The 16,683-nt window shown below is 40.8% G+C and overlaps 1 protein-coding gene across 1 annotated transcript; it reads right to left on the minus strand.

Moving 5' to 3' along the window:
* Positions 1-1,113: 1,113 nt before the first annotated feature.
* Positions 1,114-15,864, minus strand: LOC146610614 (uncharacterized). Its single transcript, XM_085344861.1, has 9 exons — positions 15,762-15,864; positions 12,332-12,425; positions 12,019-12,193; positions 10,941-11,086; positions 4,781-4,957; positions 4,456-4,572; positions 4,227-4,313; positions 2,229-2,376; positions 1,114-2,011 (listed from the first exon to the last, which is right to left on the minus strand). The coding sequence occupies exons 1-9, from the start codon at positions 15,773-15,775 to the stop codon at positions 1,992-1,994; spliced, it is 978 nt and encodes a 325-aa protein (XP_085200987.1). The 5' UTR covers positions 15,776-15,864; the 3' UTR covers positions 1,114-1,991.
* Between the last annotated feature and the right edge of the window lie 819 nt (positions 15,865-16,683).

Genomic DNA, 16,683 nt, shown 5'->3' on the forward strand with positions numbered 1-16,683 from the left:
AGGGTTAACCAACAACCGTCTGATCATGTGCTTCGACAAATGAAACCAGTTATATGATAAAATCACGGGCATTTGCACAGAGTTACTTTAAGTACAGTCCTGAGTCACATGGTACTCGAGATCCCCCAACGCCATGGAGTGAAGTGCAGGCTTCAGTGAGAAGTAGATGGATCAGCTGGTCCCGTGTCAGGTCTTTGCTGACTTTCCCCCCCTCTTTCTTAAGGACGTAACTTTCAGATAATGTTCACCTGCTGTAGATCAGTATTTTATTTTATTTTTAAAGTCCTGCCACTTTTTTGTCCTTCGTCCTGTCCAGTTTCCCCAAAATGTTTAAGTACACACGTACACAAGTACATCACGCCAAGTTATAAGTTTTCACCCGATAGCTCTGTTTTGTGACGTTTCCAGCAACAAGGAGCCTAAAGAAACCATTTAAAATAGCTACTTTGCCCAGTTGCCTGTTATAGAGACACAACACCGGTTCATCCTTTGATAAGGTGTTTTTTATGCTTGAATGATTCATCATGATTCAGTTTTAAGTGGCTTAACATACACAAAAACATTCCTCTGAAAATCCTCGTGTAAAAGGTGACTGAAAAGACCACTTTAAAAAGTTACGTTGACGTCAGCCTGTTATTGTGACGTCAAATGTTGTTGTACTTCTCTCCATGCCCTTTCATATGATACATGGTTTCTTGGGCAGTGACAATTATGGTCAAGGTCAAATACAAGGCCTGGTATATTGTTGTGAAGTTTGAAAACAATCCACTAAGAATTGTGGGTAATATAAAGTTATTAGTGATTTTCACTTTTGGTCTGACCTTGAACTTGACCCTAAATTAAATCAGCTCGAGCTGTTATTGGTATGTACCATCACACAAAATTTGAAAATGATATATTGAAAACTGGGCGATACACTGCTAACGAACAGACGGACAAACAGAAGGATTACACACTCCCTCCCTTTGGAGAAGTACAACAACGTCTGGCTCACTGAAAGCAAAATATGAGGAGTGGATCGAGACTTGCACAGAGCTGCATGTCCCAAAAAGATCAGTAAATCAAAATGTCAAAGTTTTTGTTAAAATACTTTATTAAGAACTTTGGATGAAAAAAACAGGAGCGCATGAAAGTGCAGCAGACAGTTTAAAAAATATGTCAATAAAAACACGGCTAGTCGTGGTGGTCGACTGCACGAGTTAATTTACACATTTCTAATTTTAAAAAGCAAACTTAAATCAGTCATAACTGTGAATACAATTTACAGGAAGAAATCACATTTTTTAAAAAGTGGAGGATGTTGGCAACGCTACAAAACTCGATTTAGGTGTTAAAATGCATATTGGTGTAAAAACGATTATATGAAGCTGGTTTACAAACGCATGTTGACAGGATACCAGAACAATCTACCTGCGTGGCGACATTCAAAGGAAATATTTTAGTCGTGCCACAGAGAGCGACAGAGCGTACGCTCAGCAGGGGTAAAAACAATGGAGCTCATAGACTCAGTGAGCCATGCTTAGCTAATACACGTAATGCACTAATATAAAAGTGTTGGCACAACCTGGATAGTGAGGACTTAAATACAGAGAGCTGCATCGCACGTCATGATGCATGCACGTATTCAGGTACAGACTGATCATATCAGATGCAAACATCTGATATGATCAGATTCCTTTTTCGGTTACTGTTTGAGTACTTTTATGTAAAATTATAATCTGTTGGTGTTGTTGTTGTTGACTGAAATAAAAAATTAAAAAAAACAAACCCCAAAAACCCCCTGAGAATTCATTTAAATTCTGTAAACAGGGACGCCGCTGAAGCCAGAAACACATTAACATTCTTACAGTATACAGAACATGGAAAAATAAAACAATGCTGAGTGATGATTTTGGCACACTTGATGCTGAATACAAATGTGAGCTTCGCGGTCAGCAGCACGGTGCTTTAAGCCCACAGCGTGCAGCTGTTTCCTTGGTCCTGATGTTTTATCACCTGTTATGTGCAAACACTGTGAAGAGCAATAAAAAACAAGGGTTTCAGTATTCTGATGCTCAAGTTTGGCAGATTCAGGAAAACACTGGTTTTCTTACAATCAACATCTCGAACAAACAAATTCAGGGTATTTAGGAAGAAACAGAAACTGCTAACTCGGTGTTCTGCAGATGCAGTGTGTGTTTAGTGTTGTGCTCAAAGTAACTCTTAAGGGACTGAAGCAGTAAACTCACTTCTCTCTCTCAGGCCTTGTCCAAAGCTGTGTATCAGTCTGATGAGGCCCCAGAATAAAACCACTTTGATCACCAGTGAAATCAAAGCCCCGGTTATAGCAGCTGCCTCCACTGTGTACGTAGTGTCCTGGAACCATTTCTCTGCCACCTGCGATTAAAGCAAAATCATTGTTTCCCCGCAGGCGCCTGTATCTGAGCGCACGGCTCAGCCAAAGAAGGGAACGACAACATGCGGCGTCATCCTCACATCACAGAGGCGCTGTCCTCTGTGATGTGAGCAGCAATCGTGTCAGAAAGTGCTTTTTGGGGGGTCTACTGGAAATACTGAAAAACACTGGAAAGTAACTATTCAAGTGCTACGCTAACTGCATTTATTACTGCACCTACATCACTCCCTGATGAGCAAATGCCCAACTTCACAGCACAAATAAACGGATTTGAAGTCTTGGAATAAAAAAGGTTTATAGCTGTTTCCACTGTGTTGCTGTGCAGGACTCACTGTGAAAGGAAATCTCTGCTTTGAGTGACTTTCGTAGTGACAGAAAGACTGTATAAGATGTCACCTGTTATGCTAGCCATGTTAGCATCCCATTTAATAATACAGTGCACTCCGCTACCCAAGCTTTACATCTACTATCATCCATTGATTGTCATGTCCAGATTTGAACCTTGAGGCTTCAAAAAGGTAGCCAGCAAACTAACAGGTGACATCAGTGGCTCTGCCATCTGATATATACAGTCTATGAAACTACAAGGACTTTTACAGCCCAGCACCAACAAATTTTGGATAGTGTGTAAAATGTAAATTAAAAAACATCCAGTGATTTGCAAATCTCGTAATCCCATAATAGAAAAATCATATTTGATGTTTGAACTGAGAAAATGAAATCATTTTGAATTTGACAGCAGCGACACGTCTTAAAATCGCTGGGACAGAGCCGTGTTTTACTCTACAGCATCCCCTCTTCTTTTAACAACACCTCCACAGTTGTGGGTCTTTTTAGTTGTATTTTTTTATTTCATCGTGTACCAAACTGGGGAACAACCTGGACTGCAGGAAAGTCACTACCGCACCCAGACTCTTCTACTATGCTGAAATATCCAAGGCCTTCCCTGAAAAATCTCTTGCCTTGATGGGAGCATAAGTCCATTTTAAATGAGCTTTGGCGAGGAGAAGATAGTGGCCCTTCTGGATCAAGTTCACATTTGTGGATGTGTTCACAGTTTTCTGTAATTGCTCCTGAGCCCCTGCAGTGATTTCCATGCTAGCATCGCACCTGTTTCTAATGCAGTGCTGCCTGACGGACGAAGATTTAGTCCTTGTCCCTTGCGCACAGAGATTTCTCCAAATTCTTTGAATATTTTGATGATTTTATGTTCCGTAGATGTGAGATGTTCCAAATCTTTACAATTTTACATAGCAGAAAATTATTCTGAAATTGTTTAATAACTTGTAGATACAATTTCTTTGCACATCTTTACTCCTGAGAAACGCTGCCTCGCTAAGAATATCTTTTTATACCCAATCAAGTTACTGACCTGTTGAAAATTAACCTAATTAGTTTCAAAATGTTCCTCCAGCTGTTTCTTTTTAGTGCCACTTACTTTTACAGACTTTTGCTGTCCAGGTCCAAACTTTCCTGTTTTATTGTAAATAAAGTTCATGAGATTTGCAAGTCATTGGATTTGGTTTTTATTTACATTTTCCACATTGTCCCAAAAAACTCATCACTGAGTCACACTGGCACAATTTTCAAATTATAAATTCTCACAGATATGATAAAATGTGTATTGATCCTCAATAGAAAGATAGCCCCCAACAAAGGCACCGGTCGGTCATATTTGAAGTGCGAGTTGTGTGACGTACTTTGGGACAGTCATTCCTAAGCAGGATTATTATTAGGAAGACTCACTTCATAAAGCACACTCACACAAACGGAACAACAAAATGTGTAGTTAAATAAAATATCTGAATAAATGAGGGAAATCTCAGCCTACCGTGTACATCAGATACACAAAGAATGCCACCTGAGGAACGTTCTGCGCCATAAAGATCCAAACCAAAACTTTCTTTTCCTTTAAAACCTAAAAAACAAAAACAAGTGGTTACAATTGGCTGCTCTTCAGCTTGTGACTGTTTAAAGTGCATCTATGTTTCTTGTCCTTTTTGGTTTATTGTCGCTTGTGACTCTCTGGTGTGACCAGAGGATGTATAAAAAGGTCTCACCGCAACAGCGCCCACAGCTGTAGTCAGGATGGCCCAGAACACTCCGACACCCACGATTATGTTGTTGGCACCAGTCGCCGCCAGGCTCGTTGTTAAGATCAGGGCACACAGGCACAACTGAAAAGGTCACACCAACAGCACAACGTCACGAAGCCGCTCATCAGCTCTGTTAAAAACAAACTCACCTCACTGTTGGACGCTGAACACCAAGGAAAAAAAGCATATGACGAGGAGCACGTGCAGGGCGACGTGCAGGGCGACATGCTGCGCGCGTGAAATGCCAAAAATTTCCACTGTAAAAAACAAAAGGAGAACGTGCGTGTACCTGAGCCTGCAGGTCAAAGGTCACCATGGAGAAACACAGGTTTAGCAGGAAATACTGCTCTTGAAGGCACTCCAAGGCTCCGCCCACACGGAACGCCATCATGTTCGGTCTCCGGATGAGCAGCGTGGTGCAAAAGATGTGCACGACGCCCAGGGTGACGATGCACACGAAACGCACCTGCCACACAAACAGATCGCCGCTGTTCACTCAGTTTGTGCTTCAGGTTTGTGCACGGTGAAAAATTAAAGGCAGTTATTACATCAAATTATTCTCTATCATTCATATCAGTCACCCGCCAGTAAAAAAGATGGTTCAGTTTGCAGAAATGTGGCATTATTCAGTAACTCAACGCTCAGCTGCATGTAGACTGTCTGTGATATGAACTGCTCTTCCTGGGGCTTTGCATGCTTTTAAACAGAACACTGGTGGAGCTGTAACAGGTTTACCACCTTAGCTTTTATGTATGTTCAGCAAACACCAACACACAGCAATAACCATCAACATGTAGTCTCAACATTCACTCGTTGGATCACTCATTCACACATACAGTCACAGTGACATCAAGTGGTGGAACTGAGAATCATCTAAACGGGAAGTAATCGTTCACGATGCCTGCTGACACCTGTTTTGTTTATTTTGTTTCCTTTCGTGTCTTAACAGCAGCAGCAGGAAGCAACGATGACACTATTCAGAGCTGACGTATACACAGTCGGGTCCAGAAGGATTTTGGATGACGGCACAAATTTGATTTCCTTTTTCTTTTGTACACCATGGCAGTGGATTTTAAATTGTCCAATCAAGCATGTTTGAAGAGCAGACTTTCAGCTTTAATTGAAGGAGTCAAAACTACCTGGAAAATTAAACTGAGCAGATAAAAGCTCTGGGCCCTATTTCAGGAAGCCGGTTTAGAAAACTCAGAGTGAAAAACGATACTCAGGGTTGAGTAACCCCGAACTGTCCAACTCGGAATATTCGGTTTCAGAAAGGCTGATAACAATTAGTTCAATCAACGCGGAGTTGCTTTAACCCCGAGTTAAGGGCGCGCACAAGGATACATAAAGCCCTGATTAGTGGAGCACAGATTAAGCGAGTCACCATGGAGACGGAGGGAAAGAAGGCGCGGTCAATGTATCTTACAGCGCTTGAGGCCGAAATTCTGATGGCAGCATATGCCGATAACATGCAAATTTTGCGGAAAAAAAGTAACACAGCCTCAGCTGCAAAAGAAAGGGAGCATGCATGGCAAAACATAGCCGACAGAGTCAATGCGTGAGTGTTAATTTAAACATTGATCTAGGGATTTCCACCCATTTAACACGTTATTTTATTTTATTATATTTTATTTTATTTTTTATTTCATACATTTTATTTCGTGATGTGATGTGAGCGCAGGTGCAACCCAACAGGCCCCAAACGTTCCTGGCAGCAAGTAAAAATGAAATATAAAAATGTAGTCCAAACAGGTGAGGTGGAATTGTATTATGAGCCATAGTGCTTGGTCTGTTTGTCCGATGTAAATCAATTGCAGTTAGAGGCTACATTAATTTTCTGTCTGTAAGCACTTATTGAAATTATCTGAGCACATTACAAGTACATATTTGCTTACTCTGTATGCTCAAATGTGACCCGTTATAGCCAACAGAAAAAAAGCGGAGGCCTGAAAAACAGGTGGAGGTCGTCCACCACCACCACTCACAGAGGCTGAGCAGTTGGCTTCCACATTTGTGATAATGTTGGCAGCATCACATATGATCTTCACAGTGCAGAGAACACAAATTAGCATCCATTACTATAATGAAATAATTTGTTAGTTTGAAATGCTACAGGGAACTATGTACCTGTACATTAATGCTGTGGAAAGACTTCCTGTTCACATAGTCTCCTTCATTTACTGAAGGAGCAATGATTGGAATGTGAGTGCCATCTGTACAGCCAATCACGCCTGGGAACCGTGAGAATAAATGTAAAATTTAAGTAGTAGTTCAAATATCACCACATCATGTATTAAGTTTTGTTCATCCTGATACCTGCAATTTTGTGGCATCCCTCTTTGATAAATCTTGTGGGTCTATGACCGGGGAACACCACAAACGAGTACAGGAGACGTTTCAGTGCAACTGTAACATTCCTGACTGCCCGACAGACGGTAGCCTTGGAAACGTGCTCAGCGTCACCAATATTATACAGAAAGCTCCCGTTTGCAAAAAACCGAAGTGCAATACAAATAATATGTACAGAACTGAGAGGATGTCCGCGATGTGTCACATGAGCAATATTAGGCCTGAGGATGTTATTCAAATAAATTAGAGATTGTGCTGAAAAACGGTAACGTTCACACAGGAAATCATCAGGAAATGATAAAATGTCCAAACGCGCTCTAATCACTCTCTCCCGGCGGAGAGCTCTGCGGAGAATTTGGGCTTCACGATCTACTGGCTCTTCAAGGAAGGAGCACGCCATGTCTGACACTTCCTACAGTCAGGTTTCTGACAAAGGGGCGGAGAAAGTCAAGGTTAGTTGAAGTAAACCTGCTAGGGGGCAGGTTAGCTTCACGGAGTGTGTCGTCATAGTAACTCACTCAGAATTAATCTAAACTCGCTTTGTGAAACCGAAAACCCAGAGTTTTCGTTAACTTAGGGTTTACTTACTCAGAGTTTGCACTAAACCGGCTTCCTGAAATAGGGCCCAGGAGTTCATTCCAAGTGTTTAACTTGTGTTTGGTGAATTTCCCTGTGGAAATCTCTCAATATGAGGCCTGAAAGCATGTTGATATGACCAAAATCTCATATCCCGATAAAAGACATTTCTCATCCTTAGAACATATATACATATATATCACAAAATAGGGCTTTTTCTGTATATTCTGTGAATCTCTGGCAACCCCACTTGTGTCAAGTGTTTTCAGCTGGGAGTGGTGTACCTGGAGTCGAGTGTTTTGACCGATGCATGAAACTGCTGCGAGGAAAAGCCTGTTCTAACGTTTGAGTCTAAGGTTTATTTAGAGCAGCTGACGGCTATTTTTTGCTTCTCATCCATAAGCTCTCTTCACACTCTTTCTCGTGATTCTTGCGTAGTAGTCGAGGTTTGTCGTGGTTGAGTCTGTGCTGGGGACTGGTTTGCGGCAGAATTTGCATAGTACAGTTTTCTGGTCCGTGTCATACTTTCATAACCAAACCATGTCCGTGCTACAGGGGTAGCCCCTCATTTAGGAATAAGGTCCTCGATTTGTTTTGAACAGTCCTTCTGTTTGGAGCTAACGTATTCTGCCTCATTTTTACTGGCTATACTAGGGCTGTGCGATATGACCAAAATCTCATATCCCGATATAAGAATTCTATCGTCCCGATAACGATATAAATCACAAAAATGTAACATGTTCTGTAAATTCTGTGAATCTCGGGCAGCTCGTCTTGTGGGCAGTGTTTACAGCTGCGCGTCATGTAGCTGGAGTCTAGTGTTTTAACCGATGCATGAAACTATACATTTTTAGACATGAGTTGTAACGGCCGCTGTTTTCTTTGTGAGTATTTATTACACGGCGTGCTGCGGGGAAAAGCCTGTTCTAACGTTTGAGTCTAAGGTTTATATTTTAGCACCTGGCGGCTCTCTTTTACTTCTCATCCGTAAATAATCTGCTCTTTCACGTGATTCAGTTTATTTTGAAAAGTCTCAACAGGATCTTGAGCTTTATTGTAAAAGGTTTATATGGAACATAAACAAGCGGACACGCGATAGTTTTACGTTGTTGCTAACCACAACGCATAAAAACAGGTGCTTGTCCGTCCATCCTTAGTGTGGTTATATAAAATATAAGAGAAAGAGAGAACTTTAAGAAATGAATATAGCCACTACAGTGACCATCAAAACGATGAAAAAATATTGCTGTAAACAAGACGTTTCTGAGGAGAGTCAGGAGAGTTTTCTCCAAGCATGACATCCCGGTGCATTTCAGACCCAGCAACACGCTCAGGCAAAAACTGGTTCACCCGAAAGACAAAACGCCAAAACACAGACTTAACAATGTGGTGTATGCTGTACAGTGCAGCGAGGAATGCCCAGACCTCTACATTGGAGAGACCAAACAGCCACTTCACAAGCGCATGGCACAACACAGAAGAGCCACCTCCACAGGACAAGACTCAGCAGTCCATCTGCATCTTAAGGATAAAGGACACTCTTTCGAGGATGCCAATGTTCACATTTTGGACAGAGAGGACAGATGGTTTGAAAGAGGAGTGAAAGAAGCCATCTATGTCCACTGTGAGCGACCATCGTTGAACACAGGCGGTGGTTTACGACACCAACTCTCTGCCATCTATAATCCAGTTTTGAGATCCCTTCCCAGACGCCTTAACGCCCACTCACATCCTGGGCCATCTGATCTCAGGAATTCGCATGATAAGGTGGGGCCAGGTTTCACAATGAACTCACCCGAAACTCTGGCTGATTGGGACCCACACCCAGTTTCACACCTTGGCTCAGGCGATTAGAGGATCATCAGGGGGTCCTTTTGTCCCTCTGTGGGGGGATACTCCCACTAGGTTTATATCTGGGACTCTCCACCATTTGACCTTAGAACTGAAGAAGCTTCTCGGATGAGAGGTGAAACGTCTTCAAGTAACTTAAAGAAGTCCAGACGCTTTTCTTTGCAAGCTCCTTTGACTACGATGACCTGGATGACTGAGAACCTTCACAGACACATTGCTGTAAACAGTTTATTTTGCGACACCACGAAACAAACGATAGCGTAAAATGAAACGATAGACGTTTTTATATCGTCATCCGATATATATCGTTATATCGAACAGCCCTAGGCTATACTGGTATTCTCTGTGCCCTGATGAAAAATATTGCCGTAAACAGTGTATTTTGCAACACCACAAAACAAACAATAACGTATAATTTGACAGATGTTTTCATATCGTCATCCGATATATCTCATCATATCGCACAGGCCTAGTTGATAGGAGCAGAAGGAGGCCATCTTTAGGCTGAAAAATCAAAGGAAGCTTTCAGAAAAACAGCAAAAACGTTTGGTGTGTCCTAATCAACAATCGGGCTAACTCTGAGCAACCACCGAAGACAACTAGAGTGGATGATCGCAAATTTTTCCTTAGAGTTTAAAAATAACTTCATAACCTCAAAGCAAGCCACACGCTCAAGAAGATATCACTGTGAAAAGTGCAAACCACTGGTTACACTCTAGAATAAGAAAGTGAGATTAGACGTTGCAAGAAAACATCTAAAAGACACTTTGGACAGATGAAAATATGATGGGAAGAGAAAAGTGTGGAGAAGGAGAGAAACCACTTATGATCTGAAGCGTACCAAATTACCTGTCAAACATAGTGTGGGCATGTATTTCTGTTTATTGATGACTACTGACACAAGGAGTACGATTAATGGAAAAGTGTACAGGGCTGTGCTCTCTGCTGAGATTCAACCAAATGCTGCAAAACTGCTAAATCAACCCAAGAGTTTCTCAAGGAAAAGAAACGAGACATTATTGAATGAACAAGTCAGTCACCTGATCTCAACCCAGCGTGCTTGGCTGGAACAGCTCTCTCCGAGCACGTTTTCGGTTACTGAAAACAAAACTGAAGGCAAAGAGACTCACAGCAACTAGCAATGGGAGGGAGCTGCAGTGAAGACTGGGAAGAACATCTGCATTTGGTGATGCTCGTGGGTTCAGACTTCAGGAAGTCAAAAGACATAAAACATATATATCTCAAATTATGTTTGTTTGTCCAATCACTGCTGGGCCTCTTAAAATAGAAAACTGTATAAAACTGGCTGTAATTTCTTACAGTTAATTAAATATTTTGTGAAAAGAAAGCTGAATGAAGTCTGCACTTCAATCACAGGCATGTTAACTGTTTGATTTAAAATCCACTGTGGTGGTGTACAGAGCGAAAACTACAACAACTGTCTCATTTTTGCAGCCATCGGTCAGTCACGCAGGACTTATGGAATATCTTGAAGTTTAATATACTTCTGTCGTGCTAAAGATGTTTTACCGTGTTGTTTTTTTTTACATTTTCTCACATTGCTCATATTAACATTAGTATCTTTTCTGGTTTTGTTCTGCAAATCCAAATCAGTCAAAGTTCTATTTGCTTTTTGCACGAGAAATATTCACGATTCCCTCCAAACTCCTCACCAGCAGCTCCTGTTGGCCTTTCGTACCCAGCACGGAGAAGTTGACCACCGACCGAATCATCACTACCAGCACGCTGAGCACGAACGCCACCAGCTCCTGTCGGTTTTCCTGCAGCACGCCGCGGATGATGTAGTAGATGCAGAACACTGCAGGGGCCAGACAACAGGCAGAGCTCACATGCAGGACAAGCACTTTGAATAAAGATGAAGTATTTGTACTGTGTGTGCACACCGTTTCTCAATCATATAGCTTAAGGATATAAGTATACGATACAAAGCTTTTAATGAAGCTCTGTGTAAAAAATATTAATGATCATGAACAAAATCAGTTACTTTGCTACTCTGTTCATCAAACATCTCCTCAGAGGTAACGTTTATTCTGCACTAAGCTCCACAATTTATTTGCTAATCATTGCATTTTGCTTTTATTTCGGTTTTTCACAGCATCCCAGTGTTTGTTGGAAATGACGCTTCGAAAGCGACTTTAACCTCCTAAGACCCAAACTCTTCCACAGCATGTATTTTTAATTTCTCTTTGATATTTGTGCTGATTCGGACCTGATGAAAGTAAAAACAAAGAATTACCTGATGTTTTTTAACCTGATTTTTGTTTCTAAGAAAAATGAGAGCCACATATGAGGATATTCGTTTAAAATTTTGATAGACCAGTAGCAGTATAATGTCCTTGTAAGTGGATATCAGGCCCTTGTAGAGCAAAATTGAGTATTGTGGTCTAAATAACCCAAAATGTGATGTCCACATATGTGGATGAAAGGTCATAGGAGGTTAAGCAAAAGTCACCATTTCCTCAAATCTCTACAGGGCAGGTAGAGAGTGCAGCTCAAGTCATTTTTATGGGAAATGCTTCAGCGAGCTGTAAACCTGAGCTATGAGGAAATAAAGCTAGCTCAGTTGACATAAATCCTCACTGAACACATAAGCCACTGGAACTGGCTCCTTCCACTGAAGTTTTCATCATATGATTGCAACAGAAGAACTTCTGCTTTTTAAAAGGAGGCGGTGGGGGTGATGATGAATGCTGCAAATGTCTTTTTTTTTCTTGCCCTCAACAAACTCACCTATTCCAACTAGCTGGATCAGCGACACAGTGAAGTTGTCCTCATCGGACACGTCCGTGTCCGTGTGCTGCTTGTAGAGGCTGGACACGGTGAGGCCGAGCAGCGCCAGCAGAGACAGTATGGCGAAGCAGAAATAGACCTGCAGCAGGCGCGGCAGCTCCGACCAGCGCTTTATCTGCAACAGCATGGAAAGGACAAAGAATGTGAGACAACCTGTGATAGCCACAACAACAACAAAAAAAATCACAATCAAAGCACGACAGGAATGAAAACATGTGCTTCGCTTCCCGGCACGGCAGCACCAGTATCTCACCGGGCCACATGGTGTCAGGATCAGTTCCTGGTGTCTCGGCCTCAGGTTCGGAGACGGAAGGTCCGAGCCATGTGGCTGGTTGCCCAACAGAGGACTGAGAAAGTAAACAAATTTTACATAACTGCAGAAGATGATATTCATTCAGGTCACTAAACTTAAAAAAAGCACTGCTCACTGATAAAAAGAGAAACTCTAAATAAGCCGGGATCCTTCTTCCTGTTACATGCTGCACATTCAAATACAGAAAACATCCCACAGAGGAGGACAAACATAACAGATATTTATCACAGCAAACATTTGAATGTGTCACTGGTTTCGATAACAACATTAATGATTGCTCGGTGTCACAGTGAAAGCTGTGTCTACTTGTGCATTTCCTCCTACAAAATATCAAAGGTTTTCTTATCAGAGGACCGGATCATAAAATAAATATGTTTGCAGCACCTTACTTCAGCAAATGCTGAGGTCTATAAAAAGGGACCCCAGGAGACGACAAACACACCCCACGTTACATGCGGTGTCCTCCTAAGGTGTGCTCACTGGTAAATTATGATGTGCAGAGAATCCAAAATATCAGAAAATCAGCTGTTCTTACACTGATACACAAAATTGGCGAACATCGAGTTCTTGACAATTGTAGGCGTTCTGCCTGAAAAACTGGTAGCTGATCAGTTTGTCACTTCTTTAAACAGCACTTCTTCAGCTTTGCACCCAGTGCAGTTTGGGTTTTGAACCAATCACTGCAGTGATACAGCAAATTTGGGCTTTTTTTTTTACATAGAAAAGTTAAGAGCCTAATTACACAAAGGGAGCTTGTGTTTTCAGTCTTTGCAAAGCATTTGATAGTGTTAATCATTTCTTTTTTTTCCCCCTCTGATGTCCTTTGTTGGATTGAATCATGTCTTCTGAACTGCAGTGACAATTCCATTGACCAATAACTGTCATTATAGTTTTCATCAACAGTCTTTTTATTTTGGAGACGAAAACAAGACGATAACTAAATAGAAACTAATGCACGAGGACAAAAACTATGATGAAATGTATTGACACTTTCATCAATGAATAAAAATGAGATGAAAATATTCTGGAGAGATGAGATCCAGTCAGAACTAATTAAGTTGTTAGAAAAGTGGGATGAGTATGAAAGTTCTCCAATCAGAAGTAATCTCTGTGTGTAATAAGGTCAGACACGCACATTCAATCTGCCTCTGGAAAACAGCACTGTTAGCTCCCATGCTCACTGTTTCACATGAAAACACAACAAAATGTCACTGTTTGCGAGGAATAGGAGAGTAGACATATTGACACATTTAGCATTTGATCTCAAGAAAAAAATGACACATTGTAAACTGTGTGGAGCAACAGTCGCTGGTTAAAAATATGAAAAACTTCTCATATAATCAACAATCAAGCTCTTTGTTTACCTGTGGGTGTTCCTCAAGGCTCATTTCTAGATCCTCTTTTTTTCTTTTTGGTATATTAGTGATTTTCAATCTGCTTGTTGCAAACTAGTAGCACGTGAAAATGCTGGTCTACCATGTCTATTTCAAGCTTTGCCTCTCCAAACGGGAAATGGACACAGATGCAGAAGCTGCAGTAAGTTGCACTGAGTTGCCGTACCAGCACTGGGAGACATTTTATTGCAAGCCAACATGAAAATAATGACGGGAAAGAGCTAAAGCAGACATCACTAACACATTTACATGTACATATTATCTGCCTATCTTAATAGTTACTTAATAGCCTAGCCTAATAGTTTCTGGCAATTAAGGACCCTGTTATGAAGTACACTTACACATACCTTCCTTGCTTAGTAACAATGTCTTGGATTTAAATGTATTATCTCCCACTGCAACTTGTGCATGCATGTGCTTTTCACATTTTGAAGAAGAAAATTTGAAATGGACACAGTGGACCGGCGTGTCTATAACATGCTTTGTCGTGATATTGATTGGCTTGTTCTGGAGCTAATACTCTTTGCTGATGATGTTGTTATATATGCATACAGTAATAATGAAACTGAAATGTTCTACCAAACATCCGTGATTTCTTAATTGATATTAATTATTGTATTACTACACGGTCACAGTCTGGCTTTAATACTTTAAAACTATTACAGTCTTTATATAACAGAAGATTGGAAATATTTAATAGAATAGCATTATTGTTATCACTACTGTTTAATTTTACAGAAGCACAGCTTACGTGGCTTTGAAAATCCAAGTATCCAAATTATGTGAAAATTTATAAATAAGACAAATATTCATGTGTTAAACATGTGTTATAAATTTTCACATAATTTGGATCCTCCACCTTTTAGTCATTACCATACTATTAGGGTAAATAGAAAACCAAACTACACAGAATACATACAATATTTTTAAATATCAGTTAAAAAGATGGCCAATCGATAACCAGAATTGCCAGCACTGAGGTGGTTTTATCTTGTTTCTCTTTAATACATCTGTCTAACTTTTCTCCTTTTACATTTCAGTTTACATTCATGCATCCCCAGCAGGGCCTTGAGGTCATGTCATCAGGGCCAACTGGTTGTGCATCATACCAGGCTGAAAACTATACGAGGCAGAGCTTTTGCAGCAGTGGCCCCCAGACTCTGGAAGTCTCTCCCTCTGAGCTTCAGATCTGTAAACTCAAGGGTCGCTTACAAAATGCAGCGAAAAAAATTTTAGATTTGCATTTGGTTTTATCTTGAAAGGTGCTGAAGAAATATTTTATATTTAAGTACTTACATTGTCCCAATTAAAAATATACAGATAAAAATGCAGAAGTCCTTATTGTTACTGCTTATATAGGTTCTTAAACAGTTAATACAAAGACAGATATTTCCCAGCCAGGTGAAATTACTCCATTGGTTGGGAAACTGTCTAGAAACACCATCTTGTAGACAGTTGATCATAACCACGTGACTTACCAAGAATTTCTACAGTTGAGGATTGCAAAACTAGTAATTTACCTGAACATGAATCGTGCCCCTTAGTTGGGGCAACTAAAAAGACTGAATGCAAAATACGTTTTAAGCATTAATGTGTCTTTCCTGTTTTGTTCCTCTGGTCGTTTGTCTTTGTTTTATTTGGCTTGCATAAATATGACTTTATTCATATTTCTACAGAGGTTACAGTCGTCCGTGCCAGGTTCAGTCCTCCACATACAGAAGACTTGTTGAACCATAAAGCCTCTACATTAGCTCAGACTCCATATAAAGCTTGTCAGATGAAGACTCACAGTTATAAATAACAATAAATAACCCGTTTATTGATGTTAATGGGTGTGTCCGGTTATAACGAGATAATAAGGTGTACATGTACCAGCTGTCTGATTACATTTTATCACGACACAAAAGCTCGGTGACTAACAGAGAGAGAAATAAAAAGTAACTTTTACAGTTAAATGCACGAATTAAGCTGCTCACCTTATCTCGTCCATTTCCTGGCGGACTACAGCGCAGCAGCTTACATTCCCGAAACCTTTTCAGTTCGTCTCCACCTCCAGCCCACACAACTTCAGTTTCACATTTTGCAATGTAAACAACGGGAACAGTAGCCTGGCTAAATTCTTCTTCTACTGCTTCATTTGTTGCAGCGCGAAAGTGCTGCTGCCCCCTCGTGGACCACAAAGAGGCTTGCACAGATTGATATTCACATTTTCATATTTTATGAATTAAATATATATTTTAATAATTTATATACTCTGCTTGTCAAAAGCTTGGACACATCTTCTCATTAAATGCTTTTTCTTTATTTTTACATTGCAGATTCTTATTGAAGGCATCAAAACTATGAATGAACATATTTAGAATTATGTAGTAAACAAAAAAGTGCAAAATAACTCAAAACATGTTTTATATTTTAGATTCTTCAAAATAGCCACCCTTTGCTTTGATTACTGCTTTGCCATTCTCTCGATGAGCCTCATGAGGTTGTCACCTGAAATGGTTTTCCAACAGTCTTGGAGGAGTTCCCAGAGATGCTGGGCACCTGTTGGCCCTTTTGCCTTCACTCTGCGGTTCTTCTCATCCCAAACCATCTCGACAGGGTTTAGATCAGGTGACTGAGGAGGCCAGGAGATCTGGCACAGCACTCCATCACTCTCATTCTTGGTCAAATAGCCCTTACAGAACCTGGAGGTGTGTTTGGGGTCATTGTCCTGTTGAAAAATAAATGATGGTCCAACTAAACACAAAATGTGATGGGGTGGCATACCGCTGCAGTGTGCCTTCGATTTTGAATAAATCCACAACAGTGCCACCAACAAAGCACCCCCACACCTCCTCCTCCATGCTTCACGGTGGGAACCATGCATGTAGAGACCAACTGTTCACCTTTTTTGACATG

Source organism: Diplotaxodon limnothrissa, linkage group LG20 (assembly GCF_057381915.1).
Source record: "Diplotaxodon limnothrissa isolate DT_005_m linkage group LG20, D_limnothrissa_male_GT1.1, whole genome shotgun sequence".
Lineage (NCBI taxonomy): Eukaryota > Metazoa > Chordata > Actinopteri > Cichliformes > Cichlidae > Diplotaxodon > Diplotaxodon limnothrissa.